Below are 26,337 nucleotides of genomic sequence, written 5' to 3'. Positions count from 1 at the left end.
TCATTATCATTTATCATCACAGCAAATAAATAAATTGAGACGGAGTCAGAGGGCGGCCTCGTGAATTGGGGAGGAGGGAGACCGTACTCTCTCTCATCAAATAATTGCGGGAGGTACTCGTTGCAGTCGTTAAAGAAAGCTAAAGGAGGCACGCAGTTCTGCGCCTCACTGAACCAAAGAAACGATTCATGGCGCTTTTCTTCTGCATTGCTTTATTAGTGGCGATCACTGCTCATCATGGTGAGCGTCGGAGGTTTAATTAAACCTTCTGGTTGCTTCTGCTTTGATGGGTATTGCCCGACGCGATCTTCTGAGTAACTGTTCAACTCTGCCTTTTTACTCTGTGAAAGGAAGGGAGGGGAGAGAAGCGGGGGAAGAAAGCAAAAGATACTGTGACAGAAGAAAGAGAGAGAAAGAGATGGTCTGAGCCCTTGGCATCGCTACTGTAGAGGAGCTTTCTAGGAAGTTGTGTTCTGTCTTCACTCCTCATTGCTAATGCACACGGGAGATGGAGAGAGAGGACTGGTTTTGTAGTAAGATTGAAGATGTTCAAAACTCCATGGCAGGTGTGGAACAATAGACTTGCAGGAAATTTTGTTGCTTTTGCGCAGAGTTCAATGCTTACTATTTAGCATAAGGCTCATTCTAGAACGGTGATGCAAAGAGAATATGATGGAAATTATGAATCGCAGGATTTCCTACATAAATTTAGTTGAGGAGATCCACAGGAAACACGTATACAGTGACACAGATCTCATATAAGTATAAAAGAAGCAGTATTTTACTGTTTAGCATGAGGGTGAGTCTGAAACGGTGATACAAAGAGAATAAGATGGTAATCGGTTGCAGGATTCCTGCACGAATATGGTTCGAAGAATCTACAGATGGCACATATGCAGATGCAAATGTCGTGAAAAAACGTTCCTTCACATTATTTTATAGTGTTTAAGTCGATTTGATATGCTTTAAATTATTTTATAATTCAAAAAGAAGAACATAGGGCAAGTCTATCGTTCATTTTCTATAATATATTGTATGAATTTTATGTTGCTAAGTCCATTTCATATTGGGTTCGATCTGCCCGGAAAATTGAAATGCTGGAAACCATAGCCAACCCATGTACTCGCGACTCTATATCAAATAATCGTGCATGAATTACAAAGTATTCTGCTAGAATAATACCTTCAGTTTCTTATTAAATTACAGTTAAGATTTGAAAATATGTCGGTCCTTACCGTTGTCATGAACTATTAAAGTGAAAACTGAAATGTTACGGATCACTCGGGGAACGATAAAGAATCTTATATGACAAACCGAGATCGATGATAGATAGATATCTAATATGATCCAGTTCTGAATCTGCCAATGGATTTGCATTCTTTACTTTATGGGATCCATCTGGCTTAGTACTGGATCAGAAATTGGACCCACTGAAGGACTCGATTCTCCACGCTCCACTGGATGTTGAGTTCCAATTTTAGACCGAAAGCCTGCGTTCTTACTGTATTACTGGTACTTCGAAAAAGAAAAGAAAAAAAAAGTTTTACACATGGCAAATTGTAAACCACCAATTAGGATGATCGGACAATTCATCATCAATTCTTGTAATAAATACAAAACTACTTCAACAATTGAAAAAAAATAGAAAAAAAAAAGTCTTACGTTTATAAAAAAAAAGCAAAGATTGAACTTGTGTCAAAGTTTTTGAAGTCTACAATTCCCCAAAAAATTGAATAGTGTGTGTTTGACGGCATAAAACACGAACTTATCTTGCAATATATGTAATGTCTCCAACCAATGGCGGAGCCAGAATTTTTTAGTGATCGGCACTTGCATTGGTGACACAAAATTTACTGTAGGCATTGCATATAATTTTAAAGTCATAATAATGTAAGGTAGAGTTAGTTTAATGTGATTTGATGGGCTCATGTGGGCAGTGGCCCACTCTAGTCAACAAGTAGCTTTGTTACTGTCCCCAGCCGCCTATGTTAGTCACTAGGAATGTCAATATATCCGATTTGAATCCGATACCCGAACTGATCTAGTCCAAAAAAAAACGGATATGAAAAAGAATTCAATATTCGATTGAGAAATTGGATTGGATTAGTTTCGGATTTAATAAATGGCATCCGATCATATACATATTAGGATTCAATAAATATTCAATCGGATTCAGATACGAATTCAGTTTGGATTCATTTTCAGACAAATATCTTGTATCTAATGCTATTAAATTTTAAAATTTAGTAAAATTCAGTTCAAAATTTGGGTTCAGATATAAATATACAAATTGGATCGGATTCAGATTGTGAAATCGGATTTCGGATTCAGATTCAGATATGACTTTTCTTTATTCGAATTTGAATTCAAATCTGAATATGTGAATATCCTAAAAAACATATACCAGTAAAGATATGTCTGATCTGAACCGTTGACAATTGTTACATATCTTGCTGTCTCAAAACTAAGCTATTCCCAAAAACTTTGTTTATATATATATATATATATATATATATATATATATATATATAGGTTTTTTGTTACAAACTAGCACAATCTGTATGCTTCACAATCGACAAATTGTTCCATTCACTTTACAGTTTCTTAGTTGGCTACATAAATACGAGCATATGGAGTGAGGCCACTCGGGCCTGAATGAAAGTTCGCTGTCACGGAAAAGGGCATTAAAATGGATACCTACCGGACCTAACTTTGTCAGTCTTGCGGCAAGATTCCGCGGCCGGCGCAGGAGAATGTAAACCCGTCAGATCTGGGCAACCGAATACTTCAATAGTCGTCTTCCGATCGAATCCAGTACAGCTAAAATGGACAAGACGCCGGCCGGTACAATATCCGGCCAATTTTGATGCCAAACCGGTCACTTTTAAGGCCACCTCTTGTTTTTATGACTGGGGACCCTCAAGGACCACATGACCAGTGGGTCTGATTCTCTGATACACATGGTCCATGTTTGCACATAATGCATAGTTGATGTATATTGAATAACATATTTATAACCATGAATATTAATCTGAGGTTGCATGATGTTATTGTAGTTGACTGAAGAATATATCAATTGGGTTGCGTTTAATTTCCCACGGACCTCAGCAGTGGCGGAACCAGAAATTTCTCGCTAAGGGGCAATGTTACATTAAATTTCAAATTTTAAGAGGTAGTTATATGTGAAAAATGAAAGTTAATGAAGTTTATATATATAAATAAAACAAATTTCATGGGCTGGTGTGGGCAATTGCCCACAGCAACCACAATGTGGCTCCGTGGGGATCCGAGATCAATGATAGATTAACTTTGGAAAAGATTTCAGGGTATGCTCAACAGCTAAAACTTCAATTATGAGTACGCCCCTAATTCAAACATAGATGGAATCTAGTAGAAAAGCTTCATCTGCGTTATACTGGTCGATTTACTACTCTTTATCTTTGAAAGCTTTCCCCTGTGGGGGTGGGAGTAACTTTCTCTGAAATCTACATTGAAAATTTTAATATTTATTTTTATACATATATAGGTGCCCCCTCCATACATAAATGTTTCTGAACATATGCTCCTCCAATGAATTTTCCTGGCTCCACCACTATATCAAACGCATTTATTTTTAATAAGCCAAATCCAACTAAATCATTGGCAAAAGCAGTTAGTAATGGGCGGCAAGGTGGTAACCACACATTAACCCTAATTCGTTGTTCACTTTTGATTTTCTAATTATCTTGATTCTGCAAAGCATGGTGATCATGCAACTCAAACTCCACTCGAACTTGCTCTGTTAAGCTTGACTCTAGATTTACTTGCTTGTGAATGAGTAGAACTCGAGTTTAACTTTAAACTCGAGCCATGAACTTGACTAGATGAGACTCTAGTAAACTCGTTTAATCTCACTTATCTTTTTTTTTCTTAATTCCCAAACTTAAAATGAAGTAAAGAGATCAAGTCAAATACGTAGTTGATAAACAAGTTAAAACAAGTGGAGTTTGAGCAAAGACTCTATCTGTCGAACTCGACTCGAGCGATATATGGCTCCAGTCCCTAAGTACCTCTCAATATAGACAGTAATGGGACAGTATGGTGCCTTTAAGAGTTACTCCATAGTCCATATGTAAAAAACAAATAAATTTAAATGTTGTATGCATTTTTTTGTAGCGTGTGACTATATATATATATATATATATATATATATACCTGATTGAGTAAAACCAGGCTGATATGTAGGGTATTGGATATTATCTTTCCCACATCTTCCGCAAGACGCATACTCCATCTCAACTAATACTGTCCAGTTCCGTAGAGGCTGTAAATAGGTCAGGTTTTAGCGTTAAAGACACGTCCAATTAATAATCAGGTCACTTCTGACTATTTTATTCATTCAATTGGATTATAATATATATATATATATATATATCATCTTGAGTGTTACAGCTGGTAACAGTTTGAATACATTTTTCAAATGGATTTTACAAGTTGAAAAGTGTACGATCTTTTAAGGGGAAAAAAAGATTCTTGCATGTACGCATCAGATTCGAGAAGGACAGACTTGATTTTGTCCGGTCATAAAAATACAATATTTTCATTAAAAAAATCACAATTATTCTTTAGATCTATTTACGCTAAGCTTTTGAGAAAACAAATCCTTTAAAATGTTCGATGGCACAGCGGCAGCACATTGGGAACACCAAAACCTAAAGTTTTATACTTTAGGACATTTTTACCCGCTATCAGTGGAGATTACAGGAGAGATATTTCTAAAAGTTTTTGAGTTCTCTTTCTTTCTTGTTTAGATCTTCAACTAGAGAGTATTGCATGTCACATTTCACAATCCAGATTAATAACATTCACATTTGAACTTATAATAAAACTTCCACTAGCCACCAATCCGACCAACTAATCCAACCATCTATCCCTCTTGGTAGGGTTGCACAACAAGCCAAGCCAACTTAGGCTCGACTCGAACTCGCTAAAAAAAACCCAGCTCGTGTTCGACTCGTTTATAAACGAGTTGAGTTCGAACTTACAATGATACTCAAAACGGTAAACGAGTCTAATTCAAGTTTTAGAAACTCAGCTCATTTATAATTGATTCGACTCGCAAACCGATACTCTGTATAATATTGTCAAAACCTGTTTCGAGTTCAAGCTTGCTATAAGGAACTCGAGCTCGAGTTTTTTGAGTCAAGTTGAATTCGAACTGATCAAGCTCAGGCTCGACTCAACTCATGCGCAGCTCTACATTTGAGTCTACATATATTTTGGAGTTTGGCTACTGCCATTCTAATTATTTTATATCATAGTGAATCCCGAATCCATTCCCCAGCTGCTTCAATTTGAGGATTCATACCCCTATTCCTCTCTAGCTTCTTCTTTTTTTCCGTTGGAATTCCTTGCTTCTCTTTCCGCGCCTTTCCCGGGGATTCTTTAATGCCGGCGATGAATTCCTGATCTAACTTTTCATCGCCATGGCTGATCATGCCATTAAGTTTCTTATTAACTACGCGAAGATATCAGAGCATTTAAGTGATGGGCTTCATTGCCAACTAAGAAAAAAGCTACCACTTGTGAGAAAAATAACAATAAACGCAGAAAGAAAAAGGAAGGAGATGAAATTGATCAGGTCAGAGGTTTCCGGCATGGTATTCTGTTCACCACATGAGCAACTCAGACAGTGCCGTCAGATCTCGTGCATCGACGGCTCTGAACGGTTCTGTGGGGGCTCAACCTGGCGCACAGTCTAGTGGGGAGTCAGTCTCTTTCTGCTGAAATGAGCAGGAGACTGTCAGATCCGCCATGTGAAGCGACCATGAGCTTGACAGAGAGAAGTCAGTTCTTCAAGGCAGTCAATTCGATTCCTGTAAACTAAAAGCTTCAGCTTGTATAGGTACTATTTGGAATCATGTGGATGCCAAGTTGTTGTTTTTCCGTTCTTGGTCATCTTTGAACGCGTAGATGTGATCAAACTGGTATTGGAATCTTTCCAAGAACAAAATCTTAAATTTGATAGAATGTCTTTTGCATCTGGAATTGGTTTTGTATTGTTTTTTAAGAGCAAGAGACCAAAGTTGCAGCGATTCTGTGCTGTGGCTAAGGGATGAATCAAAATCGATCGTGCAGATTACGTTTTGCTTCATGAAATTTGGATCCGAACAACTTACTAAAAATCTGGCATTGGGAAAGCAAAATTATGAAGCGAAAGAATAAGAAAATAAAAGAAAGTAGGAGAAAAATAAAAGAATTGCGGGTTTAAAAAGATGAAAGAGTGCAGATGGGGAACAAGGATCACGGGAATTAAAATGAGGAGGCATTTTCTATGCATACCTGCCTCATCCAACTATGTTATACCAGAAGATTAATAAGTGATTTTTCTCATTTATGCACTTTTATATACAAACTAAATTTAAATCTAAAAGATATATAGAGTAATTAAAAAATAATTTTTTTTTTCAATGTAAAAGTTTTTTTTCATTTTGCCAGGGTGGGGCCACGACCTAGGCGCCCCCCCCCCTCCCTCCGCCATTATATATATATATATATATATATATATATATATATATATATATATATATATATATATATATATATATATATAAAATGACAAGGGTATGATATTATAATTAAATTTCTTGTTGAGGAGGAAGTAATTAAATTTTAGTTTTTTATGTATGTAAATGAAGAAAAATCAGCATAACACAAGCCCCTACTTGTTTCTGTGACAACATGAATATAGAAATTTCCTATAGGTTGATATGCTCGAATGTGGACACGGGCGGACGGATGGGGGCGCGGCAAGGGCCTTGGCCCTTCCTTAGATTTAAAAACTTTAAAAATTTATATGTAAATCTAAAAAGTTTAAGTTTAATATATATTAAAAAATAAAAAAAAATTATTTCGACCCCTATTAAAAATTATGAAACTATAATTTGATTCATGCGACAAAAAATTTCTAACGAAGGGCAACTGCCAGTTCTGCACTTTTAAATTGATTAGCGAGTTTAATTTGTAACTACTTAATAATATTGTTGACAAGTGGCTACATTTGTTGATAGTTACACTTTGATGGTAATTTGAGAGGATTGAACATTTTGGTGGTTATGTGAGTTTAAAAGAAGTTTTCCCTTGAATTTAAATCATACACGTAATGTGATCTGTAGATTAACTTATAAATATGAAATTATGTAAGGGTGCATTTCGAGACATCTAAACAATGGAGAAAAAAGAAAAGCTCACTCAATGGGTCCGTTTGAGAACAATAAGATTATGTTACAGTCTCATGCATATGTGCAAAATTTTTTACCTCATAGAGTAAGTAGAGACAAAAATTAGACATACTAAAAGTACTTGTTAGGGTGAACTTGTATTAATTTAGTCATTTTTTATTTTAATCATGTTTTTAATAATAAAAATAAATGGCTCTTACAACGTCTAAATTCTGATAATAGAAAAATCAAATTTTTGTACAAAAATAACTTGAACTGAAACAAGTTTTACATTAAATTATTGTCAATAAACACGTTAGAATGTTAACATTTTTGTTTGCAATATTCCGGAACACAAACCCCATATATATATATATATATATATATATATATATATATATATATATATATATATATATATATATATATATATATATAATTCTCATTTTTTCAAACATCTAAGAACATAAAATCTGGGTTGTCTGAGACCTCTCCTGTCTAAAACAATGATTTTTTTTTTTTGTTCCTCTAGTTAATGGAAAAACAATGCACTTATTTCATAATTGTACTGTGAAACTAATAATAAAAAAGTTCCCAAAGTAAAAAAGGAATCGAATTGCTCAAGTAATGGCACAGAGCTAAGAGGGTGAGGCTGTTTCTTGTCAACTTCAACAGACTCTGTCCAGCGTTTTGTCAGCTGGAGCAGTTCATCTCAATGGTCTTGTTGGCCTCTGCCATCTACTTTCATAATAAACCTTTCCTTTAGACATGACAGTGTGACTTCACAGAGCCTAAGTCCAAAGTCCCATTGTCAGCTCAACCATAGATTGGCTTCTCTCTCTCTCTCTCTCTCTCTCTCTCTAAAGAATATATATATATATATACATATTTTGTGCATCTTACCAAATGATTAAAATTTAAAAATTCGTTACTAATAAAAAATCATTAAACTGGTATTGACCATATTTTATGATGCAACAACTACTTATGACGATTTTAAAAATAATTTATGGTTTTTTAATGACTATTTATAAATTTTAGACATCTGACAACTATTTAACACACGATAACATGGAAAGGGAGACATTGCAATATATATATATATATATATAGATACAGGTTGCAAATAAAAAAATTAAGTTAGCTTTCTCAAAAATGAAAAATAGTGCCCTTCAAAGGAGATATGGTATTTCCTTTACAAAGTTCATTTGTTTATTTATTTATTTCTTCTCTCTCTCATCTTTTGAATGATATTTCAAATTCTAAAAAAAACAATTTAGCTTATATACTAACAACTTATTATAAAGCGTTTGAACTCCTTGGAACCGACTATCTAGATCAAAGTCTGGCATACGAAGGCCGGATAGCTCATGGGAATCATTTCGGCCAGTTAGTTTCATTGGGAATCATTTTGGTCATCTATTCTAATACAATCAGATATACATTAAATTGCAAAAGAGAAAGCCTAAGTTCTTACCCCTCAAAAGAGGCAAGTGGTTTGTTTAAGTAAACTCAGTTGCTCGTTTCTCTTTCTCTCCTTTATAATTTGATGGGTGTTTTCAACTCTTAAAAGAACAACTTGATTTCTATATTTCCATGGTTGATCTCATTAAAGTCAATACCCCAGATGATTCTCGTCATAAATTGGTATACAACGGTCTTGTATCTACCTACTTTCATATATATATAAGGGCACATTGATATATGCTCAAAAAAATAAATGCTGAGCTTGAGTGCCGTCTTATGCAAGGTGAATATACAAAAAAAATACAGGGGGGCATTTAGATGACACCAAAAAAAACTTGATTTTTTAAAAACTTGATTTTTAATGAGTTTCAAAAACTTGGTTTACCTGTTTGGATGATAAGGCAAAAATAAGGTTTTCATATTTTAAAAACCCATTTTTTGTTTGGATGATAGAGAATGAATTTCGAAAGTTGCCTTATAGAAAATAATTTTAGTTGAACGTTTAATGGCAGTTCTCTTACATTTACATTTGCAAGTATGTTTGTTGGGAATTATATATATTATATTAATTTCATTACCTACCACCATTGTTCAGTTCTATGTAAAATTTATATAGAAGAAATAAACGTAGAAACACCAAAACCACACAGCCCAAACTTAAAATTTTGGGTCCTAACCAAACATAAATATATAAGGATTAATTACATATTTTGTGGAATATACAAGGACTTAATGCTTGCTGCATAGTACTTCGTTCTTATGTCAAGTAAATAAAGACGCAAGCTTAATGAAAATCGGCAAAAGAACAAATGGAAGAAAATAAGAAGACATAAAACGCTGAGCCTTTTTCAAGTAAGTTCGATGAGACGCGTGATGAAAGAGTAAGCTCGTTAATTGTCTCCCAACAAAACCGATGCATCCTCATTTTCTTTAAACTGCCCTGGCCACCAAAACTGGGTTTTGGATGATAGAGACCTGATTTTACCTCCAAAACCAGGATTTGGGGTGTCATCCAAACAGGTTCTAAGTGTTTGTCTCGAAAATGTTCACATAGACTCGTTTACATCGCACCAATAAAAAACCTAGGAATTACGGAGGGATACAAAATGTAGGTGGAAAAGAACGCATGTCGATAATCGTTTTATCGACGCTCCGTTCTTTTGTTGATCAAGGGAGTGTCGGTAAAAATCATTACCGATACAATAGACAGAAGTGTTGGTGTAGGGTACAGTAAGATCTCGTTGAAAGAAATTCAGATAAAAAATTCAGATATATCCCCCACAAGCACGTTTTAACTTTTAATTATATAATTTTTTTTTTTTTAAAAAAGAGGTCGATGAACCAACCTTTTCAATCTTTAAGCAGCCCACAAACATCATGAAGAAGAAGAGCTCATCGAAAAATCCCACCCTGGTGGGAAGAAAGAGTGAAGAGGAAAGCAAAGAGGAAAGAAGAAAGGAAAAAGAAAGGTTTGAGCAGAGCAAATAAGTCAAGGAAGCTTTTACCGACACATAAAAATCGTCCAATAACTTCAAAACGTCGGTAATGTTAATGTGGTAAACATTATCGACGTTCAGGCCGCGTTTTCATGCGTCGATGACAATTACTGACATGCATAGATGGACGTGCTAATAGCCAACATCGAAAAAATTCATGGACGTGAGAACTGTAATGTGTCGCTAAAGATGAACGGTTTCTTCACTTCCATCGACATCCTACGGTAGGTAGATGTTGGCAAAGATTGAACTTCATCGACACATTAGCTCCACGCATCGCTAATAGTGATTTTAACTGACGCCCAGATATCTACGTCATTAAAAATTGGTAAGACCGACATGAAAGTTGACGTTCACCAACGTATATTTTCCACATGTCGATAAAACCAATTTCTTTTGTAGTGTCATATTTTATGTCTTTGACATTATATAGATTTTTAAGCATTTAAAAGGACGTAGAAAAACAGTGTAACTTATTTACACAAGCAAACTCGTATTCTCACACGCCACAAGCTGAAATTGAGCTCGCCCTATTTTGGGCTGAGCAATCCAAACCAAAATATATTTGGTGAATGTGCTCGCATCTGACCTATCTTGGTTAGACCCCAGCAAGAATTTGTGTGAAAAAATGTTGTTTTGTGAATTTAAATTGATAAAACGTTATTACCATGTTCTATTTAATCCAAGACATTGATAGGGGGTTATATATATATGAAACTTATACATGTTAAGAGGTGAAACATTAATCATATATAAAATTGGCATTTAGATTTTTCATTAAACTAACTTGTTCTGAAACTGGAAAGCACATCTACAGATTCTGATTATATTAAGAAACGTCATCAACTCTATATATATATATATATATATATATATATATATATATATATATATATATATTTTTTTTTTTTTTTTTTTTTTTTTTTTTTTTGGGGGGGGGGGGGGGGGCTTAATCAGAGGGAGGCAAGACTAATGCATTCCATGGTCATGCTTTGGTGGAATTCAACATTACACAAATATTGGACTTTTATTCTCAACTTTTAATGTAATTTAGCTATTGATTTTCACTTCTTTAATGGTAGGTGGCAGGCTTGGGATCTTCTTGGGATAGGGTCCTGGGTTGTATTAGCAGCAAATATGATAGTGGTATATCCTTCAAATTTCATGGCTTGCCCTACCAACTAAGCCTTAGAGAGCGAGAGATAGCACCCATGAGAATTAAACTAAAGACTCACTCCTTCACAAGTCGCTAATAGGAATGTTCAACGAGCGAGTCGAGTCGAAACGACGCACGAATTGCGTGGCTCAAGCTCAAGCCGAGCTTTATGAGGCAAGCTCGACTCATCTAAGCTCGTTAATGAATAATGATTTTCATATTCTTCATGCTATGGAAGGAAAAAAAAAACAACAACAACAACTGCAATATTATTCCATGGTCTTCTATAAAACATACATTGTTCACTGGAAAACAGTGTGTGAAGAGTATCAACCTAAATCTCATTGCTTACATAAAAAATCAAGTATACACTGATTCGTATAACTTAACATTGAAACAAAAAAAACTATTACTTGGTTTGCGACTTGTGGTTGGAGCCCGATAGGAAGAGAAGGTAGGAGGAGGAAAAAGAGGAAGAAAATGAAGAATAAGAGACAGAAAAACAAAGAGAGAGAGAGAGAGAGGGAGAAAAAAATAAAAAATAAAAAAGGAGAGAGTTAAAAGACATAACATGAAAATAACAAAACAAACGAGCAAGTCGAGTTTAAATGAGTGGAGCTCGTGTAACTCGAACTCGACTCGTTTATTACTCGAGCTCGGACTTGACTTATTTATTAAACGAGTCGAGTTCAAGCCGAACTTATATGGGAGAGTTTGAGTTGAGCCCAAGCTAGAAATACATTCCTAACCGGTAGCGGAACTAGCTAAGTTATACCTGTTAAAGAGGATATTTTATTCTTTCAAAAGGCATGACTTACCATCACCATGACATGAAAAACACTTCTTCACAAGCCGCCCTAGCGGAACAAAAAGCATGACTTGCCATCAAGATGACTTATTAGAAAGATTGCCTACTAAAGAATCCAATGATGAGCACACATCTAACTTTTTTGGACCAAACAATCATTTTCATAGGTTCAAGTTTTATTAGCTTTTCCAATAATCATGGTGAAAAAATTGTACGTGAAATTTCCATTAAATATCAAATAACACGAAAAACGTTTTCTCTTCTTTGGAAATATGTACCAAATGACAATCTAAATTTCTCCTCGTCTTTGGAGCACCTACAGTAGACAAAGTTGTTTAGGTGCATCTTCTTCTTTCCTTAACTGCACATATATTTAACTCTATATCACAACTATTGGAACTTGTGAAAGTAAGGTTTTGAAAAACCTTTTTTAATGTGTTTTTACTGTTTTTTTTTTTTTATTTCATCTAACCTCCTTGATACGATTTTATAGTTCATTTAGTGTATAAAACATGTTAAATTTAACAATTTATACGTTCGATGCATTTTCAAGCTGAAAGAAAATGAGTGGCTCCTAAGAAATTAAGCTGTAAGAGAGAGAGAGAGAGAGAGAGAGAGAGAGAATAGTTGCCGATTTACCCATACCAAATACATGCTTAATAAAAAAAAGAGAGAAAAAAATTGTTATACAGTGCGAAAACGGAGAGAGACAATTTTTAGAAGCACATTTCCATGATTTTAATGATTATGCACAGATTTTACATGGATAAATTAGGCACTATTCTCTCTCTCTCTCTCTGCTTTTTTACCTTGTTTTATGATCGAAAAACATTTGATCAATTGATTAAATATGTCAAGGTAGTTTGATAACAGTCTGTGAAAGTTAAAGCCACCATTTCCTCCACCTTGAAGGTTTGGGACTCCTTCAATGTGTTGTGTATGCCACTATTTATAGTATAAAAGAGTAACACTCATAAAAATTAAACGGACTTTATGGGCGCAACGCTCAAGTCGACCAATTGTACGCTCAAGTCGACCAACTATGCCTACTGTCAACTCCGATAGATGCAATTTACTGTTTCCATTTAACAAATTAAAACTTTTGAAGCACATCATTTGAAGTGATAATTTGATCGGTAGAAAAATCATCACGTTATTTTGAGAAAACATAATGGAAAGCAGGATATCCGATAAGGATAAAAAGACATGCCAAAACTTTTGAAAGACATAATTGTGCCTCACGTTTACTTAGACCACTTGAATTAAGAAACAGCACTATACCCTAAGAACATAGAGAAGAAAGAGTGACCTTGCCTTTCTCAAACCGCCAACCAATACCATTGCTTATTCTGTTTCATAGTCAAAACTCAAATGCAATGGTGCATCTAGCATTCTACATGTAATTGGATTCAATGTCCACTAAATTGGATATATATATCCGTTGGATTTGGTAGAAAATAATCTAACATAAAATTTCAAATTTGATTGCTAATTCGATATGTGCGTTTTTTCATTGATTCTAACTACTCGGATTTAAAAAACCAAATTGAATGTCAAATTGTATCCAAGAACATGTTTTATGAGATCATGGTTGCTCTGTCCATGTGTGCTTCAACATTTTGTTCAACCATATCAACGCCTTTCATATGACTTATTTACTGCAACAGTAAATTCAATCATTTAACACATTATTGTTGGATTAATGCTTTGATATAGTGAAAAAAACAACGTGATTTGCGAATATGTGTGCGTAAACATGGTAAAACTTCATCTATGGATTGAACCTTCAACACAGAATTAACAAAAAAAAAAAAAAAAATCACTAGGCCTGTGTGCGAGCCCGCTAATTCTGCTCACCTACTTCGGAATCTGGCCTCCCTTGGGCTCACCCTTCTCTCTCTCTGTATTGTAGAAGTAGAGGTGGGGAGGGAGAGAACGTTCGGGGTTTGTTGGTTCCCTTCCAGACAATGGCCAGCGGTGGGCGAACCCAACTCTGCCGCTCTCTCGTCCTCTTCTCTCTGATCGCCCTCCTTTCGACGAAGCTCTTCTCTGCCTGCATCGCTTCCCCCCAATTCGAAGGTTTCGGTGACGAAGAGGAACCGATCGAGGAGACGGAAGAACTCGATGAAACCATCACTTTCCGCTCGACTTCACACCCCCCCATCACCCATTCATCAGATTTCCAACCTCCTGAATCGGCAGAAACAGCCGACCAGACTCAAGAGGGAGAGCAGCAGCAAACGCCGCCGCCACCATCTTCGGTTGCGTCAACGTTCGAGTACTGGGATGAGGACGAATTCGAGGGAATTCCCATGCACAACCAACCCACCAAGGAGGAAGAGCCCCAACCGGAAGAAACCCTGAAAAATCAGACGGCCGACGACTCCCCTGTTGCTCCTTCCAGCACTAGAAGATCCTCGTACCATGTGGAGATGATCTGCGTCAGCTTCCTAATCGCCTTTGCCGTGAATTACTTCACCGGGAAGCGGGAGAACGAGAACATAGCGTTAGCGTGGGCGGCGCATTTCGCTACCAAGGATTCCATCTTCGAGAAGAATTTCAGCCTTCTGGGCACCGGCGATGGCAAGGACACCCCTCTGCTTCTCAAGGAAGGGCAGAACGTTTTCAAATTCTACGCGAGCGGGAGGAGGTTCTGCCAGAGCCTGTTGGCCACCATGGAGTTGCAAAGCCGGCACGACCTCATCTCGAGGCTCTACAATTTGGTCGTTCCTTGCAAGGACCAGATCACCTTCGAGGTCTTCATGAACGACGACAGCATGGATCAGGTGGTGTTCGCGTTGGCGAAGAAGAAGGTGGCGAAGGTGATGCATAAGGAGAGCAAAGATCTGCAGAGGTTCGCCACCTTGCTTTCTCCGCCGGCCAACAGGAAGTGGGTGCCCGATGATTTGACTGTCATATCGGAATCGAGGGAGGTCGCTTCGGATCTGATCAACGATGCTGTGCTTGATCAGGTATACTTTGTCTGATCAATATCAAGTAGATAAAACTTTACTCTATACCTTTGAGGGTCCTTTATTTGTTCTTCTTCCTCCCCTTGATTCTCCTGTATACGCGTTTAGATTTGCATCTGTTGGAAAAAATAATCTCTTTATTCTCCCTTTATGGCGTCAAATGCTTCATCTTGGTGATACAGGATCAGTAGAATTCGGTACTGTATGCGTTCCTTACCGAAGAAATAAGAATTCATGGGATTTTCATGACAAGGAACATGGAGGAATAAAACTGGCAGGACTATGTTTGACTTATCATAGTTTCTATCAAGCCCTGCCCCCAGAAATTTTTCTAACATGATTGGTCCTCCCTATTTCTGGCTCCCCCTCCGTCTTTTTGTTGGTATCAATAATGTGTTTGATGATGAAATGTAAACAGCATGATATTTTATTTTGCGGGACAGGGAAGCTGCTCTTGTAGCCCATTTGGATAGAAAATGTTGTTTTCGTGTTTACAACCTAACTTTCACAATACTTTTCATTTAGCTTCTTTTTGGATGAGAATTATTTTGTTCGATGAAGGCCATTTAATATCTATTGTTACACAATAATGGCTTTGCCTCTTTTGACTTAAGCATGATCTCTCGCGATGGACAATTACTGGAATATTGGGTTTGATCTTCTGATCAGACCGTTTTTCTCTACCTCTTGGGCCTGGGTGGTTATTTATTCTCTATCACTATCCGCAGCTGAATAGATAACGGGCTTACTCGGTAGAAGAAATATTATATGCTGAGGAAGTATGAGATGTTGATGAATCCTTGTACCATAACTGAAGGGGTCTTTCAATGCAATAGCTGCTTAACTTTGTTGTTACTCTTTTGAATGTTGACATTTGACCAATATTTGATCCTGGTAGTAAATTTAAGGCTTTATTGGTTCCATTTTTTTTTTACTTCTTCTCCAATTTCTACCTCATGGTCATTATTTCTAAGATCAATTTTTTTTTTCTTTCTTTTAATTCTTTTTGTTTTGAATTCTTTGGAATGGAGTCGAGATTCTTTATATAAACTATTGGTTGTTGTCTATCTGAAATACCGAACAGGCTTTGCAGATAGTACAGGATGTAACTCATCCAAGGTTATAGTGCCTATCATTATGCTGTTATGCATCACATGTGTTGTTAATTTGAGCAAATTTTTTGTAGGTTGTATTTGTGCCACTTTGTACAGGCATATTCAATGCGAATTTGTATATCATCCTTTCTCTGTTCATAGTAGAGGTCGATGGAAATGTTTGAACCTGTAATTTTCTTTATTTGCGTAACTTCTTTTTGGGAGGAATGCATTAGATTTACGAGGACTAGTCATCACAATCTATGTTTGGAAAAAGATCTTGGGAAAGGAAGAAAAAGAGTCACAAGTTCGTGGGTTAGGCAGGCATTGATTTTGCGTAGACAATAAAACCAGACTGGTTGGATGGACGTCGTTAGGAGAATGCAATGAAATGCATGGGTTGGTGTCTAGATATTTGTTCTTATGTGCAAGGGCATGAACTAAGAGATGCCTGAAGCATGTGTGCGAAAGGCCAAAAGTGAAGGGTGTCTGTTAATCCTATTTACTTATATACAGATTTTCAATTGTTTTTTGGAACGACAATGACCTTCTGTTACTAAGACCACAATCTTACCATACAACAACTTGCGTGTAGGGCTAGATCAGAATAAAATCAAGATCCAGGACATCCTAATAGCCTTCCTCAAGTTGTACATGGTTTTAAACCATGAACAACTTGTTCTTTAGGTACAAGAAACTATGCTTTACACTCTATGAATAAACTAACTGCTTGATTATCAGTACAAATGTAGTGAGTCTCAGTGTTTTTTATCTTCAACTTCCTGCTTGATGTAGTATTGATATATTCCAATGTGTTTTGTGTGACTATGATGAATCAATTTAAAAAAAAATTTATGGCACTTTTATTATCTTACAACAAAGTGACTTTAAGATAGATTCTCCAACACAATTAATAGATGTTTAACCCTTGTGGCATAGATAGATTCTCCATCTCAATTAATAGATATCTAACCCATGTGGCATCAGCTGTTTTAATAGCCATAGGCCTATACTTTGCTTCTATACTTGATCTAGCAACACCTTTTTGTTCTCAATTACTTTAGGATACAAGATTCTGGTTGAGGAATATGTAATAACTTGACAGCAATTATCTTTTTCATCTGGATTTCCTGCCAGGTTTGCGTTTGTATAAGCAATAATCTCTATGCATGTTTCTATTTGTCTACTTTCTTTTGTATAGGAGTCCATCCCCAACCATTCTTCTATTTGTTTAGCAACACCTCTTTGTTGTCAATAGCCAAATATAAAATGATACAACTAGTTTCCATCTTGATAACAGGATCGATGTTTCATCAGAATCCTTCCCATACTCTTGAGTAAAACCTTGTATTACAACCTTGCTTTGTGTGGTTTAATTCTATCATGAGGTCTACGTTTTATTTTTATACGTTTTATTTTTATATCATCTGGAGCCTACATTCTTTTCTGTTGGCCTATTAAAACTTTTCCATGTCCGAAATTTTTGCAATGTGCATCTATCCATTTCTTGCCTCTATTCATTTTATGTGACTTTAAACTTGGAGAAAAGAGTAGCCTTCCTTCTTCTCAGCTTGAGATAAAAACAGTTGGAAATCCAAAGAAAAGTTATTATTACCGACCGATATTTGAATTGGATGCCCTATCTTCTTTGACCTGCTAAGGATTTCTTGTCAATTTCATTATTAATAGTAGAAAGAGGGTATTTTTCTCTTTTGACATAAGACTTGATTTCTGGTTGTTTGATAGTATTTCATAAGGTTTAGGTGAGAGTGAGGTGTGTGAAAACACATTGCAGAATTCTTCTTGCCTTCTTGGAATACAGTATCTCCTTGAGAGTTCTCTGAGTGTTCTTTGTATAATCTGCTTGTTGATGCCATCATTAGCTGACTGCCATCTCCTTCATTGTCTTTTGACATGGATTTGATTGACAATGCATCAAATAAATAGCCTTCTTCCTTAACTGCTTCTCACTAGAAAATCTTTCCATGTGGACAAGGACGACATTTTTTGAACCCATATCATTGTTTTCAATTATACCTCGATCATAACTTAAAGATTCTTAAACATCATGTTAGTTTATCTTGAGGCTTTACTGGATCGTTTATTGGCATAATGTCCTTACTTCTTGCATGCAAGGTATTTATTATCCGCAGTAGATTGCCAATCATGAAAATGATGCATTCCCTGGTAAATTAGCAGAAGTGGTGAGAATTTGGATCCAACGTATTTATGTGTTTCAATATATAAAAAAAACGGAACCAAGAAATCAAGGATAGTGAACAATAGATGGAGATGCATTTCCCTGTCAAATTAGCAGAAGTAGTGAGACTTTGGAGCCAACATGTTTATGTGATATCAGTATCAAAAAATGGAACCAAGAAATCAAGGATAATGGACAATAGATGGAGCTAATTTGGGCTAGTGATTTTGACATGGGCCATTGAAAATCAAATTTGAGTTACCATTCTGATTTGCTGCTAGCAACTCTTTGCAAATCAAGTATCCAGAAAGTTTTTGAAATTTTTAGAGGATCTGGTGGGGACGATTATCTGTATAAAAAGTTTCAAAAGATCACCAAGTAGGAAAAGTTTTTACCTCGTGCCTCCATGCTATAGGCCATTAAGTTTGCCCAAGTACAATGGCACAGCAATCCAAATAAATGCTGCTCATTCACTTGTTCCAAAGGAGTCTAGACCACTGAAAGTAACATTTTTCCAAGATGAGCTTAATGTAAATGTCTGCCCAAAACAGTGGTTTGTTCTTGATATAAGGTTGTTGCCAAGAATTTTGCTAGAATCATAAAAAGGAAGCCCATAATATGCTGACAAGCAACAAAAAACTCGGCAGCACAAGAAGAATGAGCCATCTAAAGTCAATTGTGAAGGACAATCCGCTCTGAAAAAGAATGAGCCATCTAAAGACAATTGTGAAGGACAATCCGCTCTGAAAAAAAAAAAAGATTCCAACTGCCGTACACTTTAGAAAGAAGGTTCCACTAATAGTTGCAAACTATTTCAATGTATGATTCTACCAATGGAATACATTTTGACATACAATCACATTTCTTATCTGACACAAAAAAGAAGGTTACCATTGTTACCATGGACAGGGAGGATCGTGACCCATTTTGCTTTCCCTTGTGATATTTTCTTCAAGCCTCAAAATTTTCTGAAGTGCTTCCCTTTCTCTAATGGCTTTCAAGAATCTGCCAGTGGTAATCTGCTTAAGTGAACCTTTGTTTTTGCTTTTCTTTGGTCTCACTTCTTTTCATATTTAAGCAATTATGTTGTTTAAAGCAATCAAATCTATTTAACACTTCTACAGACCGCTGCATAGCTCACCAATCTTACCTGTTTCGGAATATAGTTGCACGGCAATGTAACCATGTAGGCCTTTTCCAAAAAACTTATGAAAACTCACCTGAGTCGAAGTATGACTGGCAACTTGGATGAGCCCAAGTAGTGGGCACTTTTACCAAGTTTATGGTATTTTTGAATCCAGAAACTGGGTTGGCCTAGGAGACGTGCAATTCATTCTGAATTAACCTGTCAACTGGTGAGTTTTTATACACACACTGCCCAATGTACCAGGCGGTGTGCCTGTGAGAGGCCTGAGGATTTCTCTGTCCAAACTGGACAAAAATCTGCAAATCATATATATATATATATATATATAGCGAGAGAGAGAGAGAGTTCTTGCAGGATGACAAAATATTAAATTTTTTTTATTATAAAGCAGTTGTCACATGGGCATTACCGATGGCTTATGATGCATTAATGGTTTGTGGTATTTTTAGCAATTGTTTATCGTGCTTTTAGTAATAGATTTTTAACCATCCGGCAACATCAAGTATATCAAAACCATATAACTTGCATATGGGACAAAGACGAGATCCATTAAAATTAATTATTATTATTACTTTTTTTTTTGCAATCTAACCTTATAGATATGATCTTAACAGTGATTTGGTGAGAAACATATATTAAGTTAATCGTTTTCTTACTTAAATAATGTTTTTTTTTACAATAAAAATATGAATGACTCTTATAATATCAAAATTCTGATAGTACTAAGATCACTTTTTTTTTTAATGTTTATAAATGCATTAGACGGTTCACATTTTGTTTGAAACACTTTTTAACATGAATTTGAAGGGTCTGGTTTTTATCCTTAAAAGAGGCCATGTGATGCAGAATTATGTATTACAAATGAGCTTCAAAAGTGGTTTACTTCTTGCATGAATTGTTTCAGTATAGATGTTGACTCTTGAATTGTAAATAATAAATCTTTATATTGCAAGCTAGATTGTTCTCATTTGGAATCATAAACTCAATTAAATTAAGAAAGTTCAGCTCCTTCCATTGTAGGTTTTCTGTTGAAAGGTGGCAATTTCTCTTGTGGTTGCCACTTGCCATTTTGGAAGACATGTTAAGCTGGCATGTCAGTTTAAGAAAAAACATAAATTCATAAATTCTGTTAAATGAGGGGGCCTATACCTACATGTTGATGATAAAGGTGCATCTTATTACTCTTTTTTTTAAGTTTAGGAATTTAATCTATATTGAGTACTACCTGCATACACTGTCAATCTGGTGTAAATGGATGGCAGACATTGCTGACAATTTTATATGATTTTTTTTTTTTGGAATAACAGATAGATCTTCCACTTTCTTGTTCATATACTTGACAGGGAACCATGTGAGAATTTTTTTTCTTTTTTTCAAATGATACAAAAGTTGGATTCTAGTTTATGCTTACTTGCTTACAACTCGTGGTGCATATAAGATTTTGAATAAAAAAAAGTTCCATGTGCTGGCTAAGTTGACAAATTGGTTTCCAAGTTCCAAATGAATTGATCAATGACTTCCATTTCCGATGTCATTGGGTGAATATCATATTCAATTCTGAAGAGTTTCAGTTTTATTTTGTTGAATGATGAAGAAAGAACCTTAATCTTCTTTGGGTTGTTTGTTCAAATATATTTGGAGGATGCAATTCACCAAAAGAATGTTTTACATTTACTAGACAAGAATGTGAGAGTTCTTTGACAAATGTATAATTTCTAATATTTCTATGATAATCATGTGTTTTTACAGTCAATTTGTTACATTGAAGTTCAGATTTTCTTTAAAAAGTGGCAGGCTCACGAACTGGACGTGTAATTTTTCACATTTCCTTTTTGGTGGAAAATTTGTATAACTTCGGTATGTTCACAAACTTATTTTTATTGGCAAATTTTGACTCGCAGCATGTAGTTGATAAAAAATTTGATGCTACAGTAGTTGATATAGAAATGCTTTGAGGTTGGGTTGTCACTAATGTTTTATATATATTAGAGTTGTCTAACTCCTTTTTAGAATGTAGCATGTATTACTCCAATCATTATTTTAACTTAAGTGATCTAAAAGTGGAATCCTTCTTTTTGGTAATTGCCGATTGGGTTTTTAGATTCACCCCAGGTAGATAAGAATCCTATCTTGGGAGGTTCTTTTGATTGGTCCTAACAGAGTTTTTTATTGGCACAAGTCTCTTCATTCTTGGACGAAGCAGCTCTGCAAGCAAGACATGTAGAACTGCATGTAACGAGCACAAGGTTTGCTTGAGTTGCCTGAATGTAAACAAGTTGAATCCCCAAAGGAAGCAGAAAGCCCGGGTGGAATAATGAATTACTATGACAAGGAACAAGTTGATAAAGCCAGTCAACTATAACGGAAGCTTCTTCTCTTATGTTGAGGTGGAAGATGTGCCAAATGGGAGGACGTTATTTACCAATTACTAGAAACTAAAATGCATATTGTGGAAGTCATATCAGCTTTAAATGTGAGGACATAAAAAACCCGCAGGAAAAAACGGAAAGTTTTTTATATTAGTAGTTGGAGTTTGTGAAAAGAATCTGTTTGGCAAGAATTTAGTGATCTGAATGGATCCCCTAAGTTGTACTCCCATCTGGTGGTGGCATGGTGAGACATGAAGCACATCCTGTGAAACATGACTTAGAAAGTTTTAGTAACTTAAGATATAAGATCTTGATTAGTCATTGCATCAGTTAGACATCAAGGCTGTATTTCTACATGGGGAGCTAAAAGAACTATATGTGAAGTCTCAATATGGTTCTATCAAGCCAATATTAAAGAAGGCATGTGGAAGTTGAATTAACATACTTCAATGGAAAGAGTAGATTGGTTCTTCTTATTTATGAAAAAAAATGATATGTGAAAAATGGGCCATTCTCAGTTGCTCTAGAATTAGGTCTGTTGTTCAGGCATCATCTAAGATCCATTTCCTGATGTCACAAAGGCCAAGTTATGGAATGCAGGCTTGATAGTGTTCGATGAAAGTACACCATGATGAAATGCGGCAAAAGCATGAATAACCCTTTTGCAGGATTTATCCATTGGTACTCAAAGAATGACTATTCACTTTTTCACATGCCCCTTCAACATGTCATCATCCTTTAATTTCATATTGGAATCAGGAGCACATTGACTTGTATGTGACAGCCTGTGAGGCCATATGCTGAGCATGTTTTCATTGTTAACAAAAGTAGGAAAAGTTCATTTTTATTTATAAGATGATTGATTTTTGGATCATGGTAATCAAAGGACCTGCTTCTCTTTTTGAAAGGTCACTTCATTTCGCACTGCATTTCCTTCACACCTGTGCTAATGTAGGCATCCATTTCCCACCTTCACTTGACTTATCACTTTCCGTCTCCTTTTCATTTACTAAAGATGTGCTTCAGATTTTACTAGAATAAGGAAGAAAGCATGTAAAAGATGTATGTAAAGGGGGAGACTTGAATAAAAAAAAGGTAGACATAAGTAGGGGAATGATGAGGCTGGGTGTGGACAGGTGACGGTTTTGGTGTTGGAAGGGTGATGGTGATGCTGTCTTGTATTGAGTTGTAACAGTCTTCTCAGTGTAAACCAGGATGATTGCACGTTGCATGTGCCATCTGGGTTGCATATCGCTACTGACATGCACAGACATGTGGATTTAGAAACTGAGATGGAAAAATGTTTTTTAGTTCAATATTATAATCTAATGCAAAAAAAAAAAAAGTTCAAAATTATTAGAAGAATAATGGTCTTCTCTTTTGCCAAAGAAAGCTGGAACGTGTATATCTAGCTCCACATAACAATTTGTCAACTGTTGGACGGGAGGTTAGTGATATTTGTCAGAAGTAGTAGTAGAGAAATGGGAGTGGCGATCAGGGCACTACCCGTTTCACCCTACTAAATAAGGAAGAAATGTTGTAAAAGATGTATGTTAAGGGGGAGACTTGAATAAAAAAAAGGTAAACATAAGTAGGGGAAAGATGAGGATGGGTGTGGACAGGTGACAGTTTTGGTGTTGGAAGGGTGATGGTGCTGCTGTCTTGTATTGAGTTGTAACAGTCTTCTTAGTATAAACCAGGATAATGGCACGTTGCATGTCCCATCTGGGTTGCATATTGCTACTGACATGCACAGACATGTGGATTTAGAAACTGAGATGGATAAATGATTTTTAGTTTAATATTATAATTTAATGCAAAATAAAAAGGTTCAAAATTATTAGAAGAATAATGGTCTTCTCTTTTGCCAAAGAAAGCTGGAACATGTATATCTAGGTCCACATAACAATTTGTCAACTGTTGGACCGTAGGTTACTGATATTTGTCCGAAGTAGTAGTAGAGAAATGGGAGTGCTGATCAGGGCACTACCAGTTTCACCCTACTAAGTTGCACAGCCATGGGAGCCCTTCATTTGGCTGCTAATGTACTGATGAGAGTATACCGACAACTCTGGCAGGGGCAGAGATGTGTTCTATGTCTCTAGGCGAGAACAGGGTGACCTAAACCTCTTAATGAGTAATGGTGGCGATGATGATGATGATGTGTCCAAGGATAGAGCAAATGATAACAATGGGGTGTAGTGGTGGTGAAGAGAGGTGGGAGAATCAAAGTTTTTGCAAGGATTGAGCATGGAGTGCACATTGTCGACATTAAATCCTTTTTCCCCTAAGAAAACTAGTTCCTTCTCCATAAGCTGTCCGCAATAGAGAAAGAGTATTATTATTATGCATGTTGGCTCTTGCTACACAAGCTTTTTCTCTTGAATTTCCTTTTATTTGCCTTCTTGTTGTATACAAATCTATCCTTCATACTGTTTATCAGCATCTTATGTTTGGCATGTGCAGGTTTTTGGTGAAAAGGCATTTGAAAAGTTTGGGAAAAGCTTCATTTCATTGCATTTCTCTGACCAATATCCTGGTAGTCAAAGGAAGGTGTTGATTTTCAAGTTCACCCTTCCTCCAGCAAACAAAATGTCTGACATGACCAGATTGGTTCTTCTCGTGCCATACTATATTGATTTAATTGGCCGTTACAAACTGGGTTCTCAGGTCTGTCATGATCATTTGTCGTTTTATCCATTATGAATTAAGCATCCAGGAGCAATATCTGTGTCATACTTCCATTTAATATTTCATACTTTGTGTTGATAAGTTCATTTTCTTTTTCATTGAAGGCTCGTTCTAAAGCAGAAACTGCTCGAGCTAAGCTAGCTCAGGAACTGTTTAAAGAGCTGCAAATTGCTAGGCAGGAAGCATTACAGAAAAAGAAAGCAGAACGTAGGAAGTTGGTGGAAGAAGCTGAATCTAAGCTCACTGCTGAGGCAATTCGTAAGAAAGAAGAGAAAGAACGAGCTCGGCAAATGAAGAAAGCAATGCCAAAGGTCAAGATGACCCGTGTGCACTAGCCTGCTTGACTTTCTCGTTTCACATATAATCACATCAGGAAGCTTTTTTTGTACGGATATTCTTACCAGGAATACTTGGTCCCAATAGTTATAGTAGATTTCCGTCTCTGAACCGTCTTTTATCCTAGAAGGATGCATCCTCCGGACCTCTTTTCACATGCAGTATGGTGTGGAGTAGGTAAGGGATAGCAGAAAGGTTTCTGGTTTCCATTTTGTAATTCCAATCGAGGCCTTAGTTCAGCTACCTTGAATTTTTATTCAAAAAAGAAGAACGATAGATATTATTTTCTGCATTCACTTGCCTGTGCATGAATGCATCTGCCAGGGTGCACATGCGCCTGCATCCAGGCTTCTGTGATTGTTGTGACTGTTGATATGCTGAATTATGTAGATGAACAAAGATACATCTTCTGCATGGTGACCACATACTGATGAGTTTCTGTACTCTGAATAAAATGGAATTATGCAGCTGTTGTGAACTTGGTAGATGGGCAGGGAGGACCTCGAGTATCATACTATGGAGGCCGGCCAATGTTCTGCTGGTATGCGCTCGGGATTAGCCGCAATACATCCTGCTACACCTACCTCGTGGGTCTATTGCCTCAGCCTTGCAGCAAGAGAATGTCATCTGAAGACTTTTTACCAAACTTTTGCTAAAGGTGCTTGTTACGGCGCATGAATGGATCACTTCATGGATTTCCTCCTGCTCCTAGAGGTTCTCCAAACTTGTCATCGTTGCTGCCCTACTCGTAGGGATGCCAACGAACTGAATATGGGCTTGATCACGGTAGACAGAATTTGTATATCGTATCTGATTCCAACCTTGTCTCGGGGTTTTAGCTGAACCTGAAACGCAGCAGTTCAATTTAGATCTGGAAGTTATATAATCATATTGGTTTCATATCGGATGGTCACTATATAATCTGCTGGTGCGCCTGTACCAACACTAAGCCAACAAAATGATAGAATATTTATATTTTCATTTGTTCAACATATCTGTGTGTATGTGTGCGCATTTAGGTGCCCACCTAACTTCACATGAAATTTCTTAAAGATGAATGAATAATTATGTTAAAGAATTCACCTAAATTTCACAAAAAAAGAAGAAGAGAAAATGTGTTCTGTTCTGAAAAGAATTGCTGGAAATGGTTTTTTGTATACTCATAAACTAAAGAACACTAGCACTAAAAAGAACATTGAACACGGTTCCATTTTTGTGGCTCAAAAATTAGTTTCTTAAAACAATCTCTGTTTGAGTAGAGAAAATGGATTGGCTCTTTGAAAATTCTCTTGCCGGAAACGGTTACAGAGATGGAGATCTGTGCCCACTCAACAACAAAATTTGATCCAAGGCTGGAGGAAATTGACCATTTCATTTATGATTTACTGTTAATTTACAATCC

General features: G+C 36.3%; 1 protein-coding gene across 1 annotated transcript; it reads left to right on the top strand.

The window, feature by feature from the left end:
* Positions 1–13,997: 13,997 nt before the first annotated feature.
* LOC116253337 (uncharacterized protein At5g49945) lies at positions 13,998–25,835 on the top strand. Its single transcript, XM_031628117.2, has 3 exons — positions 13,998–15,098; positions 24,375–24,578; positions 24,704–25,835. The coding sequence occupies exons 1-3, from the start codon at positions 14,094–14,096 to the stop codon at positions 24,932–24,934; spliced, it is 1,440 nt and encodes a 479-aa protein (XP_031483977.1). The 5' UTR covers positions 13,998–14,093; the 3' UTR covers positions 24,935–25,835.
* Positions 25,836–26,337: the final 502 nt, after the last annotated feature.

The sequence above is a fragment of the Nymphaea colorata genome, chromosome 1, assembly GCF_008831285.2.
Source record: "Nymphaea colorata isolate Beijing-Zhang1983 chromosome 1, ASM883128v2, whole genome shotgun sequence".
In the NCBI taxonomy this organism is placed as follows: domain Eukaryota; kingdom Viridiplantae; phylum Streptophyta; class Magnoliopsida; order Nymphaeales; family Nymphaeaceae; genus Nymphaea; species Nymphaea colorata.
This window is presented reverse-complemented; position numbering and strand designations above follow the sequence as displayed.